The 16,427-nt window shown below is 38.7% G+C and overlaps 1 protein-coding gene across 1 annotated transcript in view; it reads right to left on the reverse strand.

Annotated features, from left to right (window-relative positions):
* Positions 1-16,427, reverse strand: part of LOC106163714 (metabotropic glycine receptor) — a 78,588-nt gene that overhangs the window by 38,190 nt on the left and 23,971 nt on the right. The window contains exon 3 of the mRNA XM_013541379.3: positions 9,819-12,362. Coding sequence (XP_013396833.2) covers positions 9,819-10,608 — 790 coding nt within the window. The 5' untranslated portion in view covers positions 10,609-12,362. The remainder of the gene's footprint in view (positions 1-9,818; positions 12,363-16,427) is intronic.

A 16,427-nucleotide genomic window follows, 5' to 3' on the forward strand; every position in this document is an offset into this window, starting at 1 on the left:
TACTGCCATGTTTCACTGCAGTCACCCGCGGTACATCGATTTGCCCCTTTGGCACATCTGTCAAGTAAAAATAAACTAGACCGTTATCTATTATCAATAAACACTGAGAATCTAAGTATACCTATTCAGATTCTGACAAAAACAACCTTTTTATCTCTTTCATGATATAAAGTGAACATGTACATGTATATCACAAGCCAACCTATTTGCACCACAAGTAAGCAAACACTTAATTCGAATTACATTTGGCCAATATCGAGCAATCGAGCAATCAACCAGATACAAATTGTAAGCAACACGCTGTGTAACAACAACAGGCACGTGGAGACTTAGACCCCATTTCCATAGAGTTTAGATCGATCTATCCCTGTGGGGAGTCTCACTAGATTACTGTCAGCTTACCCGCACGAAAATGCAGTAGTATCGAAGTAGCAAAGAAGCATTAACGCAGTAGTGGTGTGGAGCATATTTGCAGTAGAAATGCAGCATAGCCTACTGCAATTCTACTTCAAAAATTACATAGGGTCGTACAGAGGAGGAGCATTAATGCAGTAGATTTGCAGCATGATAGAAGCATGTTTCAAATATGCTAATTAGCTCCCCAGTCGAAGCAGATTTGAAGCATGTTTGCAGTAGAATTGCAGTAGTCTACTGCGCTGGAGTATCTACTTCGTTTGCGTGCGGGTAGCCGTCTGTCCCGCCTACTAAAAGCTGTAAGGGGGTAATTAACTATGGTGCGCGCTCAGCTGACTGCAATTTAGTTTGAACCCCCAGGGAGTTAGGTCGATCTAAATCTTAATCTCTGGATCGATCTAAATCTCTGGGAATGCACCCTTAAAGTTGAACACAAGTGCGACAGGAATGGCAGCCTGGAACCCACTACGGATTAAAATCCGTTCCCCATTACTTTACTTAAGAGACAATGCTGGTCTCGATACTTCCAGTATAACAGGAATGGAAGTCCGGGTTCTCATATGATTAGTACAGGTTAGTTGGAGTATTGGGGTTAGTATATGGGAGGAATGCCACCTGTACAAATTAAAGGGAAGCGGACTATAGTTCCTAGCTGACTTCCATTCCTGTTACACCGGCTATCTGTAACGTGCACTGAGCATCAGGGACTCTGGACTTCTATTCTTAGGACTAGCATTCCTGCCGTTCAAGTATCACAAAAGCTACCTTGTTGAGACTTTCAGTCGAATTGTAACCCCAGTCAATAAGGGAGATATCATTCACAGTTCTTGTTGCCTTGTAAAATATGCTTTGCATTATGCAAGGTTTAGCTGTCGTTTGAACCAAAGAGGCAGTAAATGGTTGTGCGGGCAGGCTGCCCCGTTTAATGTGTTTAGTGCCAGGAACGTGCATAGGCAAAACGGAAGAGGACGGTGAACGGCAGCCATCTTGATCTCGCTCTAAACAACAAATTGGACGTTTTTATTAGTATTACCATTCATATTGCTTTTACTGTTATGTCGAATGTGTGATTTGATTAATTTTAAATAACAAATCCGTAGCGAATAAAGCTCCCCACATAACCTCTTTCTTTCACATATTGATTTTTTATTATATCTAAAAACTTGGAAGATATGCACTCTATACTTCACCCTAATGCTCAATGGCATGATGAACTAACCCGTTTGTAACAGGTTTTAACCGAATTCCGAGGACAACCTAAAGAACCATAGCGCCATAACGTTAACTATATTTTTGCTATATATTTTTGCTATATATTTTTGCTTCTGTTGCAAGATGACTCAATACCATACCAAAGATTCGTGGAATTAAAAAAGGGACATTTCAGCTTGCGAAGCAAATCTGGACTTTCATTATTAAAGATTATCTGAAATATGTTTCATTGGACCTATTTTCATATAATGAGATATGATTTTTCCGGTGAAACTGATGGAAAACAACAGTGAAAGTGACGCACAATGTTAGCCCGTTGTTTCCATATACGACTATGATCGTTATTTCCACCTTTGAATATACGTGAAAGTAATTTGCACCAAAAGAGGAATTAAAGCAGAGAACAGAAGGTATGTTTCATTGCAAAACTGACTGTATACTACAACAATAATACAGGTGGCACTTGCATTAACTTGCATCGCCCGGTTTAGATTCCACTGCTTCTGTGCGTATTTTAAATTTGGCTAGATGAATTCCCACCTTGCGGTACAGATAAACTTCTACAACAAGTGAAGCGGTATGATAACTAATGAGATGAAATGACAAAAATCGGCAGTTCTTTTTTGATGGTGGTTTATATTGAGAGAGATTGAACATTGTCAGTGTTGTGCGTATCTTTTCTAACACCTCTAATATTTATGAAGAATTTTATTAGTGACGTCATCAAGAATGAGTAACCGGGGAATCACAACACAAGGAATAAACATGGCGCCAGGCAAAGGGCCCCTGGTGGCTATATTCACACACGCGCGCGCACACACCCACACACCCACATTTTTAATATTCTCAAGCTGTTTGCCTGTATAAAAGTACAATGGAATCGATGAAATATATCATGCCATAGAACAAAGCTCACGACGCCTGATTGATAATACTATACATATCACAGTGTAGGAAATATACGTAGGAAATTATCTGCACAGAGAGTCTCGTGTCCATTAGTTGCGCCCACTTCTTCCAAATGCTCCTGCACGCGTTTTCCCGGTCACACAAGGACGAGTTATCAATTTTCAATTTTTCCAGGACGAACAGTCTATTGAGATGCAATATGTGGCACCGTTGGAATCGAAGCACCATACACTGATGCCTAAATGGACCTAATTAAACGGAAAACTTTAGGCAAATACATATTACATTAAATTCTGCATGCTTCGTTATTACCAGAACTTGAAACTACGTCCTTGTCGCAAAAGTATTACATATCATTTTAGGAGAAGCTTTTTTTCAATCACGCGCTGCATACGGATGTTGTCTCGATATTTGATATGTGCCTTTGCTATTAATCCGGGGCTATTAAGAAAACTGTTTCTGGTGTATAATGTAATTTCCCTATTCGGTGCTTTTATAAGGGACTAACACAGTGTATGTAATGTAAATGTTCTTCTTTATGCACATTGCGGTTTGAAAAACATTTTGCTGACCCTCCATCCTAGCACTTTCAATTCTTCCAATTGATGAGACTAAGGCAAATACAGCTGCTGGTGATTTTTTTTTTTTTTTACTTTGGCATACGCAAAACAATCTGTACACCGGACGCACTGACACCAATGGTACCTCATCCAGAGAGAACGACTATATTGTAAATCGTTATTCTTACCTTCAGGATTGAAATCCAACATTAATCTAACTGAAGACTAGTGAAAAGAAAGTTGGTACGCGCATTAATCTTGCAGTGCCGTTAATCTTAAAATGAAGAGGAAAGTGCTGGAGAACATGCACAATCCTCCACGCCAGACGAACCAACGCCAGCGGTGCCTTATCGAGCGAGGGCGACTATAATGGTAATCACTTCTTTTTCTTTCAGGGTCGTAAAACACGATATTCATTATATCTGTTTCCAAGACCACTAGACTAACGTCGAAAACACTGTCATGAGCCTAAAGTGCCGCGGAACACGCTCTCTTGCCTAGACAAAGCCTGCTCATCTGACGTAATCGAAGCGATCCTGTTGATAATCGATATTACTTGATATTACATACACGTTCACTGTTTCACTGGGAGATCCAGAATATCCTACCAGGGACATTTTTGATATGACAACTATACCCCAGTTCCATCTGCGACGACTTTTGACGAGGGAAGGGTGTATTTTCTTAACATACAATACAATGGGCATAAAACCAGCGATCTAACCACTTTTGGAAATATATAATCATATAGGGATGAGACCTGAAATCATAAATATGCTTTGAAACAGAGATGCAGAACGAATAAAGGTGGAGAAAGACCCCCTCCCACCAACATAACTATTTATCTAACGACCAGTGAATGAGAGGGTGATACAGTGATGATGTGAGAAATTGACATTGTCATTGAAGCCTTAAATCGTTTCGTTTTTATTCGTTTCGATTGCCTGTAGTCCTAACCAAACCCACGCTGCCTTCCTTTTTATAATTATTATGGTATAAATCGTACTTCGTCCATCTATAAAGTTATTGAGTTTATGTTAAGTAAATAAGCGCGAAATATGTTATGTTCATTCCACTTATGACAAGTGAAGAAAAATCTATCATTTAATTTCCTCGGGGCGTTTTTTGTTCAAAACTAGATACTGCTGATTAGAATTAGAAGATTACTAATAAGAAGGTTTTATTACAATTTTGCTAGAAACTAGGGGCGGATCCAGAATTATTTGAAGGGAAAGCCGCGGATGCAAAGCTGACCTTCCACACACACCCCTCCTCCCTTGGCGTGGAGTTCGGGACCCGCTGTAGGGCCCCAGCAAATTTTGTTATTTTAGAGGGCGAACGGTGCCATTTGGTACGGTTTAGAACTATGATTCAGCTAGTCAAAATTCTAATTTCCAGAGGGGACCATTGGATTTTCAAAAATCGAAGGGGAGGGCAGGAACCCCTGACCCCCCTCCCCTAAATCCGCCACTGGAAACCCAGTATGTTGTCCATAATATAAAGCAGAGAAAAAAGAGAAAATTGAGAGATGTCCTCCAATTCAAGACGAACAAACGCCAATGAAATTTAATAGAGCGACACAACTCTGTCAATAATGGACGTAATCCAATAAGTGTTTACTCAGAGGTCAGGGTTGCAGTGATTTATAATGCAAATTACACTGAGCTGAGGCAAGCTTAAAGCAAGAGCAACTGTCATCAAATTGATCTTAGCGCCATCAATAATTCAGGCAAAGCAATGCATCTGAAGAAAATGGAGCTGCAATTGCTGTTCGAAAGTGTTTACATTTGATCAATGCATTTCCAAAGGAAAACAGACATGAGGTTTGTCCTCACAACAGCATAGTGTCGAGACTCTGTGCCGAAACATGAGTTCCTGCGGTTTTCCCAGTTTCCATTATTCTGAAAAAATGTCCCATTATATTGTATAAAGTAGCTTCTTTTTACCAGGCAATAAAAGCGATGAGCATACGCTAAAGATTGATCTATGAAGCGTGCGTGGATTAAATTTTCTGAATTGACCTTTATGAAAGAGAGCTCTCGTATACTTTGAAAAGATCTTTGACCACCGATGAGCCCTTAAATTACCATTCCCGCTTTTCGGTGTGCTCTATACCCACACGCTCAGAGAACCCTTGGGACGCGCTTTCATAGCCACAAGCATTTAAAGGCATTAAGGAAGATTTGTGTATCGATATTACGCAAGCAATTGTGGAAAAAACATGAGATTAGACAGCCTGCATGGAAACTTAATGTGTCGAGAAATGATAGAACCTCGGTCGGGACGACCAAAATCCCAAGACAGAAGAAAAAACAAGGCTCTGAAAAAAACTTTTGAGTCTAAGTGTTTCAAAAGAATTAAATGAATGATTCTCAGTTTGGAAGGCGAAAGACATCGAAAGCGATTTCAAAACTCCGCACCATGGCATTTCTCGCCAATTATTCCCTCGCCCGCACGATTTTTATGACTTGTTTATAAATGTTTTATTACGTATACCTGCACAAAGGGCGCATTTTTAAAAGTTTTTAGAGTTCTCTTTTTTATCTTCATGTTGTATCTATATTTTAACAACTTGTAATCTGTGATATCAATTTTTCTATCACGTGCAGTGGGTGGAGGCCATATTCGCATCGCTCTATAAACACGGAATGGCCTGAGGGACAGCCACCTTGAAGTAATAAAAACGGTCATCATCAATTTGTTCAAGTGTTTCAATTTTCTGAGTTATTATCTAGAAGGTGGCCAATAGAGTCATTTCTTTCTCTTGAGCAAACGTTTAAATATTTACTTATGATTCCACTTTCTTGGTCTTATCGATAACTTTGCCCGTTAGTTCCGCCTTTGTGATCGATTTTGAATGGGAAGAAGAAATGTCTTTATCTCCATGCAGGAACGTGCATCTCAACTTAGTCAAATGATAATCCATTGTGCTTACAATCCAATAAAGAGGGAACTTTTATATGAGGAAATTACTATCACCGGTCATAATTTGCATTATTAATTATATAACCGGATAAAAAATATTCAGAGCATTCCCAAACCGTGCTAAAACCAAGCGAAAATGTCGTCTTTTCGACAAAGATTTATGGGATTTATTTTCAGATTTTAACTAAATAGGGTTGTGGTTAATGGTTAGTGCTTTTTATCACATTCCCATGAGTAATTATCAATGATAACAGGAATAAATAAGTAAATACGTATAAAGCATTGACATGCCACTTTCTGCTTCGATCAGAGCCGTGTTGTCATCAACTTAACTAACAATATACAGGTTTTTCTCTGAAACAGAACGGATGTCTGTGCAGACTCCTATATATTAATTACCTCAGTAAACTGTTCACTCTGTTTACCGCCGAAAACAGGAACAGATATTATTATTACAGAGGAGTCCAAATAGGGTGTTGCAATCAAGTGTCCTTTCCCTATAGTGCAGCGCCTTACTGCTTTTTTAAAATAAAATCGATAAAAATACATCATAAGGTTATTCCCTAAGGGCGGGCTTATGTTATATAGTGGTGGATAATTATTAGTTCTCATTTCTTAAACATTATAATTTCAGTACCACCATTGTAGGTTGTCATTAAGTAGTGCTGTACTTTGATAAGTAGGTTGCATTTTTAGATACAATATGCAGGTGATTTTATTATATTCAGTCTCTACTCTTGCAAATGTGACATTAGTTTTGCTTCGCAGCGATCCGCGATTTTGAAACTGATGAGCAGTGATTGAAAACGCCATACGCACCGAAACATTTCATGATGGCACTGCTAATGTTACACCTTGCACGAGCAATAGCATATCGCATCAACTATGCCCAATCCAATCAGCTACTCAGTTAGGGGGGAGTTTCGGAACGCGTGCAATGTGCAATATCATTTTCGTTGTGAATTACTTCGTCAGGGCACGTACATAATCAATAAAATAAGGGCCACATCGAAGCAAGTATGCACCTACCCTCAAGAATTTTTCAGTTAAAGAATTGATCCTGACTGCAAATATTAGTGATTTCTCTCCTCTACGCGCAGAAAAGCAACAAGATGCTGTTGATCAATAGGTTTTTGACTTCGTCAATTTTAGAGATCATTTGACTGTTTGATTGTAAAATATACTGTATTTCGCTCTCGGGAGTCAGTGTCAGTATATATTGACTTGATGCCGCTATAAAAGTGCAATCAGTGTATGCATTGTGCACAGCGTTTTTCTAAACGTTTAAGTGATCACTTATAGCCAGTAATGACACTGTTTCATGCACTTGGTTCTGGTATCTTTTTTTTAAATCTCTACGTTAAAATGAGATCAACAAAAAGTGAGACCTACGTACAAGATGCTTCTGTCCAATAAATTGCTTAGATACAACAACTACAAGGACAACAAAAAACTGTGTAGAATGCATTTACCATCATAGAGCATACCGCGATTTACTTCCATATTTCTGCGTTAAGGAACTTACAAAAGGGGAAACCATACCAAAGCACCAACACCGTTAATTTTGTGTTTTAATTAATTTGGTGTGTATTTGGTACACGCGTCTGTTATTCTTTGTGGTGTATCAATCAACGTCAGATTAACAAATGCCTGATACCCATTTTGTGACAGCACATGTCAAAGAAAGTCTACAATACGTTCGTATCTATATTAAATCGCACGCTCTATGAAAGCATTCAATAACGCAATCCCGGTATTGAAATGAACCAACAATTCAACTGAGAATGGGAGAGTATGGTAAATTAATTGATTCTATCCAGTGTTCCTGAGACAAAACACGCCCACTAAAACATCAGGATATTCATTGTATACATTGTTTAGCAAATGGATAATTCCCAGTAAAAACAAAATTGAAAACTACAGAGTCACCTTTTCAACGTGGATTTCCCTGCTGTCAAAACTTATGAACAACCAATAGGTGCACTCAACTGCAAGGTTAAACCCAAACTGGTTGGAGTCATGATTAGCTGCCTGACGAACAGTCTTAAAGTTAACCAGCGCTTTGTTATATCATAAAGCGAGAAATATATATTTTGTCACCTCCCCTCGCCCAGCGCAGCAGCAAAAACAATCGCTTTCTATCTTATGTAATGTGTGTATGGTGCCGTCTTAAATATGCGTATATGAAATAAAATTGCCCATCGTGTGACGTGTGTTAGACAGGTAACGGTTTTGGTCTACATGTGTATGACTTCTGTATCAACTAACAGCCATTGGTAAATGGCAAGTGCTTCCTAAAACTAAGCGTATACGAATTGCATAGACCCTAAGTAACCATTGCAAATGAGCCTCTTTATTCAAATTATTATTGCAGTTATAAATTATAAATGTAATATAACAAAGCACATAATGAATGATCAAAGCGAAGAGAACAAAAAAACTCTTATACGCATCTTATTTCTGCCTGGCTGGTAATTTAGATGTGAAATGGAATAAAAACGATATAGCAAAGTTAATGGCAACCCTGCACTGTGCGATAAAGCATCATTTACACCATTACAGTGCCATTAACGTAAATGTCAGAACGTTTCACTGATCTAGGAAGTCCAGGAGTGGGAGAAAAAATCAAGATAATACACAGATACTCCGCTACAGGGTGGCGAACTCGGAGGGCTTGTGGTAAACGCACATGAGAATCTAAGTGAATTTAATGTCCATTAGCGCCTTTTGGCTTGTCTTTAACATTGGAAAATGTTTTAACACTTTAAAGTGTCATTTGATAAACCTGAGCCCCCAACACACACACGCACACATATACCAGACTCACTTAATTCAAGTCTTTTATATTTAATGTGAGGAAACAGTTATCAGCTAAATATTTTAATATTTAGTTTAAAATTTTTACTTAAAATTAGAATTTGGTGTTAGCTAGATACATTTTTTACTCAGTCAGTTATCTTCAACACATCATACGTGTTTTTCATTAATCTTGATGAAATAAAAGACAAAAGTCGTTAATGATATCACAGGCTTTTGTTGTGTTCATAAATCACAGAAATTTGTATATGGAATGTGGTGAATTGGAATCCCTCAAATATTGTATACATGTATTACGGGGAATGAAAACTCTTGCAAAGGCCAAGTAAATTATCATTCGATAGATCCTATCATATCTATTATTTTAAAACCATGAGAATATTGAAGGGAGTAGAGGAGCTGGTTAAAAGAAGGGCCGTCTCAATCGGTCGTCTGCTATTGAACCAGATCGTCTTTAGCGTAGGAGACACACGCACAAACCATCTATTCACGTTTCGAGCAAAGTTCACAAATAAAAGTATTTTCGTGGCAATATCACACCCCTAACATACCCTGACGTATATCTAAAAGCCATGTGACATAAGTTTTCATCGTAACTAATGCAGATGAAAAGTAAAGACCACCACCTTTGTCGGGTCGTATTTCCAATATCGCACCTAGAGGAAGACAAACAGGCGGTGCAAATAGAGCCAAAATCAATAAGCTTATAAGGCCTTTACACTGCATGGTACACCTCTTCGGCTATTATGTAAGACTATTAATAATGCACACACCGAACAAGATAATAGATCAAGATAAAGATAGAATTATTAAAACCTTGGAAGGTCAGCATATTACGTGCAATCAATATTTTATTGCACTGTCTTCTCTTGAGACAATCAAATCTCTCTCTCTCTCTCTCTCTCTCTCTCTCTCTCTCTCTCTCTCTCGCTCCTAAAAAAAACGTATACAACACAACTGAAACGCCAACCAAAAACTTACCTTGCGTCAAATTGGCATGTTCCAACAACAGGTTGGCTTTCCGGCGGGCCTCCCAAAAGAATTCTGAGGTGTTTCCAAGATACTTGTAACTTACGGAAAGGTCCTTCACCACAATCTGACCATTGGGGAGTCGGTGTGAGTACGGGCAGAAAAGATAATAATCCTTAAAACGGTCTTTGTCATAACAATTCCCCGCTGCAAAAATCTCCGGGTCGCCTTCAACCATGGACCGTACTTGATCGTAAAAGAAATACTCATTGTCTTTCAAGCAGAAATCTTTCAGTTTCCAGATTCTCGTCAGGAAATTTGCTCTGGTCACCGCCTCCAGGGCTTGTCTTTTAAACCGCAGCACGCCGTACTGCTGAATGACGCCGTCGCCTAGGTTAAAATGGGTGCCGGGATCGCAATCTTGTTTGTTGCGTTCGTATTGTTCCACTTTGGCGAGAAAATCGGCGACAACGTCGTCAGAGTGGTTGAACTGAGATTTATATGACGCATTGTGTGAAGACGACGGTGGAGAGGTCGGGAGGGGCATGGCGTCGTAAGGCTCTGTGCTTTTTGGTGCAAAACTCAGTGTTTCATTGGAACCATCCGGCAAATCGTTTTGCCATAAATAATCATATAGGGTATAATTCATGTCAGAGAATGCTGACGAGTTGTCCGTTTGGTTTTGAGCCCCCTCCGCTATATTCAGCGTCACACTCTGTAATACAGCGACCACCATCGTCAAAGATAACGCAAAATACATGAGACGTCCTTTCCTTAACACTTCACAAACGTAACGGCACATGTCCTGATGATCGGTGATAACACACAGTACAACTATTGCATGCAGAAACGACCAGAACAGTCGATTAAACGACAAGGCCGCCAAAATTATGTAGGCAAAACCGCAGATGTCCGTTGCGACCAACTGCACGCGGGCAACTGGCTTCGTCACGCTACGAATTCATTGCGCTAGAAACACCTCCTTTGTATGCCGAATTCTCTGGCGGAAAGGTTGTGCCGATATTTCCGTGTGCTTGTGAATCAGTTAGTTAGTTTGTTTGTTTGTTTGACTCTTAACGAGGTGTTACATCGTCCCTTCGTCGTGCGACAGAGCCGATGTGACTGTCACTTGCGTTTTGGCCTAATAGCACTGAGACGCCGTTAAGTGTGAGATGTGTATCTACCGTCGTCGCTGTACAAAAAATACCAGAACTCAATTCTTGTTTCACTTTATCTTAGGGAAACCGCTTACGCGTAAGATATATATCTCCCAGTCGTAGTGCGCTATTTTTAAAGCCAGCTGTCACTTCTCTCTCTTTATCTTATTACTGTAACTTCAACCACCGCGTACGAACCCGCTGATGAATTTGAGCTTCAGCATATCACTCGACGAGATTCTACCGCCAATCTGCCCTCCGTTGCCTTGTGACACATACACAGTATCCCAGTCCAGATTTGGTTATTGACTGTGAGTCTTTGGCAGAATGATCGAGCGGAACCGTCGCTTAATATTCGATACACCTTGGTTGGAAACGTACCTGCTGAAACAGTTGGAAATTAACTTACGTCGCGAGAGTAGCACTACTGTGCGGTGCTCCAATCCATCTGGAACCGTGTCAGTATCTCACCTAACTTATAAGCCAAAATGAAGAGAATTTGAAAAAAAAGACAGCGTCACAATCCAATTATGTCACGAGCAGCATGTGTCCTCGACCCATAGAACCTGGCAGGCAGAGTTAGATACTGACAGTTGGAACAGCGCCAAAATTCAACCGCTACTTGCCACTCACACTTACCAGGAGAGAGACTGCTCAGACACGTGGCAGCTCCCGAAGGCGCGATGCGGCACCACCGCAACAGAAATGACGTCAGTGAAGTTAAACGCGTCAGAATCCAATCGTAACGTCTACCTGATCACGCGCCAGCGACGAGGAGCAAGTTGTCGCGTCCAATAGATCCGAGCAGTGAGATGGCACTGTATCCAAACCGAATTATGTGTTAGATGTAGCTCCTGACAATTGAACAGAGCAAAAACCCAATTGGCTGGGTTCGATAGATAAGACAGAAACGGTTTAAGTGGTGGGAATAATGCCGATCACTAAACGCAAAAAGAGAGGGGAGGGAACCCTGTTTTAGCATTACCATAACTTATCTGTGGAGATATTAATAAAATTGCGCTCTGGTCCTCAAATCATTTCTCTTGCACAATCAAAAACAAATTGAACTGATCCCTTAAAATTGCGTTCAGCGCTTCAAATTCATTTTTCTATAGGTCTCGTCTTCAAAATCCATTTGCTCTGATCCGGTGAAATGACTCCCTTTATGTCAAAAGCCTCTCACTTATCTACTGTGTCTATAGCGCCGTCTCTCAGATTTGATACAAAATATCCATAGAGTGAATCAATGCTAAATCCACATTCCTAATGCACAGTCAGTCATTACTTAGTGTTCTATAGTGACTATCGTAAAAGCCGCACAAATGATTGATGCTTTATATACTGCCACACAGCAGTGTTGATCTTGATCGTTTGGTGGCGCTGCTGTGCTGTGGGTTACCTGGAATGACACAGAATGAGTATAATACTATTAAACGCACATGGCGGTTAACATCACAAAAAGCAATCAAGTTTCGTATCTTTAAGGCATCCACAAAATATAAAATAAAAAAAGAAAATAATGCAATTGCAGCACGTTAAATGCACTCACACCAAGATTACAAACGGGTTTGGACAAGCTATATCAATAATTTAGACAAATGGAACAACTTATAATACTGATAGTGATATTCTAAGCAAAAATAGATGCGATTGGACCATGTGACGACGAAGTTTGCGGCCTCGAGACTCATCGTAAACAAATTACGCCAACGTACATTTCGTCATCGTAACTACAAGTGAGTGGTGTTATCACATTAAAACGGTATTTTACTGAGCCTATGACTTCGTGCAGGACATAGTGACAGAATACATTATCTTTATACGGATTTTCTATGGGTAATTTAAATCATTAAAGAGTTCGGGAAAGATCCATTCTTAAGGGTACCATGAAATGTTAGCCCGGTGATGGGAAACCTGTGCTATCCCCCTGTATCGATATACATTGAACATGTACCATTATGGAATCCCCAGACTTCTACAACGACAAATTATTGGTCGGCTGTAAAGTAAAAAAACGAAGATATAAATAGAAAACCTTTGAAAAGAACTATTTAAATTGGTATAGATTTGCGCCATCTTGACCGGATGTATAGGACCAATTCGATAAACGTTTGTCATGGAACTTTGACTTATATCTATTTACATGATAATACGGATAATCATAGGAAATATTTTAAAACTTTCAATATGAATAAGTCATTTTTAATGGGAACGATTTTTCAAATTGATTTCATAAACCATTTTACAACCAAGTAAAATATTCCATAAATGTTGTCTTCGGCACCATGACCTTTGCCCTTTAATACAACTTGGGTGAAGCAGTGACTACTTCCCATTATTTGGACTTGGTAGATACCAATAATTATTGGACTTTAGATTATTTCAATATGTCTTTTATTTTGTCCATTTCTACAATATACCTGGGGTACAATATAATGTTATGCAAGTATCGGCAGTTTGTACTTATGGGATACACATGTATATCTGAAATACTTCTAAATGAATTTGATAAGACATTTTTGAACCAGAACAAATCGCAAAAAAAAAAAAGAAAAAAAAACACACACACATTTGTCTACTTCATTTGCAAAAGATGAATAAATGAAGTCGGCGTTTCAAATTATGAATCCATCAATATATAAAGCTTTCACCCTGCAGTGTTCAAATTTCAAAGTTGCTTTTAAGAAAAATTAATCAGAGCAAGTCTACCTTTTTGTGATATAAAACATCCGTAAGCATAACATTTCACTTCATGCTTTAAGGTATTTGTAATAATTGCTTTCAGGGACCTAATACAATGCATTGCAAAATCACCAACCACCTTCTGTTTCATTTGCAATTGAAAAAAAACATCAGTACTGGATATCGCAGTTATTGTAACAAACGATATGACGTCAAGCAAATGACACTCAATAAGTAAAACGATATCGTCGCAATGAGAGAGCCATTTTGACTTCCTTGCTGTCAGGAGAAAACGACTTTGCATTACAAAGCGTTAACATAGAGAACGGATATATTACAAAGACGTTGTGTGTACAAAGCAAAACAATTAGCTAGATGGCATTTTCTGCGTGATGGCGACAGTCACGTCTGTGGTAGATCTCTTTTACCAAATAATGTTAGCGTAGGTTATGAGTTCAATCTAGATTCCACTATTATGGAAATAGCGTTTTTTTTTCGTTTTTTTTTTCAAATAAAAACCTACACGCTTTTAGTAAAATTAGGTGTATATATAGATTCGTTAACATTCTAAACATTATTACCAATATTTGACCTGTGATAGCTTAGACTATCTGACCAGAAGCTTTCTTTCCTTATCATGTTTTAAAATAACTTTCATTAATTTACATTTGAGTCCGATCAATTTCTTGTTTATCGGTAGAGAACATGTGATGAATTGCATTCATTAGTCACAATATGTAACCACCGGGGCGCTACATGGAAACAATCAAAAATCCATATATCTTAGCGACAACATTTAGTTCAGAAAAAGTGCCCTTTCATGGCACAAGCATATACAGGGGCGGGTCCAGGATTATTTAAAAGGGGGGTCCGGAACAACAGGCCTTGGATGCGAAGCAGACCATTGCCCCCTTGGCGTGGGGTTCGGGGTCTGCTCAAAGGCAAACGATGCCATTTGGTACGGTTTAGAACTATGATTCAACTAGTCAAAATTCTAATTTCAAGAGGGGCGTATTGGTGTGATATATTTTTCAGAAACCGAAGCTCTAAATCCGCCACTGTATATATGTACTGTACATGTATAAGCACTTATCATTTTAATTTAACTGAAAGTTATCTTCGATTCCTTTTTCATATACACAGTAGTTTAGGATGGAGATATTTAGGTATACTAACACAGGAACCACAGTATTTATTTGGGCACACATTTAACCATCATACGGCTTAATAATATGTACCAAATATGAAATTTGAGATAACGCACAAAGGGAAATAATGTCGAACACTTTTTTAATGTGCAAAACAACCGTTTTTACATGCACTGTATTCAAAAACATGGAAAAGCTCTTTTGTCACAAACTTAGAAAAAATCACCACTCACACGAAATAGTTCGACATGCCATCGGCCCTCTTCATCAGTCTTAAAGGACAATGGACACACCGTCAGAATGGCCTGAACGGAACATATTCTTCAGAAAACATGCCCAACTAACGATATCTTTATCCAAATACACAAATTAAAAGCTCATTTTGTAATTTTTTGGCTTTAAAAAACGTCCTATTTGGCCTGGGAGTTAATGAGCTACGTGGTCACGTGATCCGATGACGACAATCGTGCCACCGGAGAACAGAGCGTGCTTAGCTGTCAAGCTGAGCTGCATTGACTACCTGTAAGATTACTTTTCTGGCTTCTGATAAAAGTTTATACTCATTCAATCTCTTACCCGAGGGGTGTAAATCCTCGTAAAGCTGTGTAAAACCATTTCCCGTCTAGTCAATTCTTTAACAAGCATTTAATTATGGTTATCCCAAGTTATATAAAACACTGCATTTGAATGAGTAAAGGGTACTGTTGATTATTGCATATGAGGTCCATGTTATTTGTGAAATTCAATTTATCTTATTAAACCGCTGACACCCCGTCTTGCATACTTTTATTGAACTGAGGTAAACAATGCCCGTTACTTTTACAAGTCCTGTCTTAATCATCCATCTAACTGGAACTTCCTTTACCTCTTAATTAGAGGGTTAAATGGCATTCAATTCTCCTGTAGCCTTTGTCTTGGGAGTATCGAACCTCTCGCTGGCGATATTTATCTCAGGTAAAAATCTACCTGTGCGTTAGTTTCAAAGAGCAGCTCCCGCAGACCTGGGGGTACTAGATAAAATCTGAACACCGGGTTTATCGAGGAGCTAGAGAAACAAAGGAAGAATTTTTCCTGCACAGCTTCATAGGAATTTTAACACGGACTTGATCCAGCTTAGACCTCCAAATTTAAACTAACAGGGTGACATGGGCAATTTTCACAAACAAATAATAAAACTATATTTCAGTTAGCCTCCTTTTAAATAAATATACCGTTCTGGGTAAATTAGAATATTTATTAAATCGCGAGAATATTTTTTACTTAAATGATGATTTTATTATTAATAGAAATTAAGCCACTATATGAGGTACATTTGCTGTGATTACGCTGTCCTTCATGTTTTGCGTTAGTCTACATTTTGTTGTACGTGCTTGTAATTTTTTTTAATCTGTGCATACAATTTTTGCAGGTCTGGTTACGCCTGTTATGTGATGAAAGTCTAAATTTGGCAATTAGTTCCTTAGCTTATTTAAATAGAATTGCAGTGTAAAATTTTCAACAACATGTTGGCACAATAGCCCTTTACTCTTTGTGGATATTTCCCCCGTCAAAGTTTGTCTAAAATTATCTTTCAATCTTTACTCTTTCAAGGACAGTATAAAGTTATCTGACATATTTTCGTGAAAACTTAATGA

This window comes from Lingula anatina, chromosome 4 (genome assembly GCF_051362555.1).
Source record: "Lingula anatina isolate TDL-2025a chromosome 4, LinAna3.0, whole genome shotgun sequence".
In the NCBI taxonomy this organism is placed as follows: Eukaryota; Metazoa; Brachiopoda; class Lingulata; order Lingulida; family Lingulidae; genus Lingula; species Lingula anatina.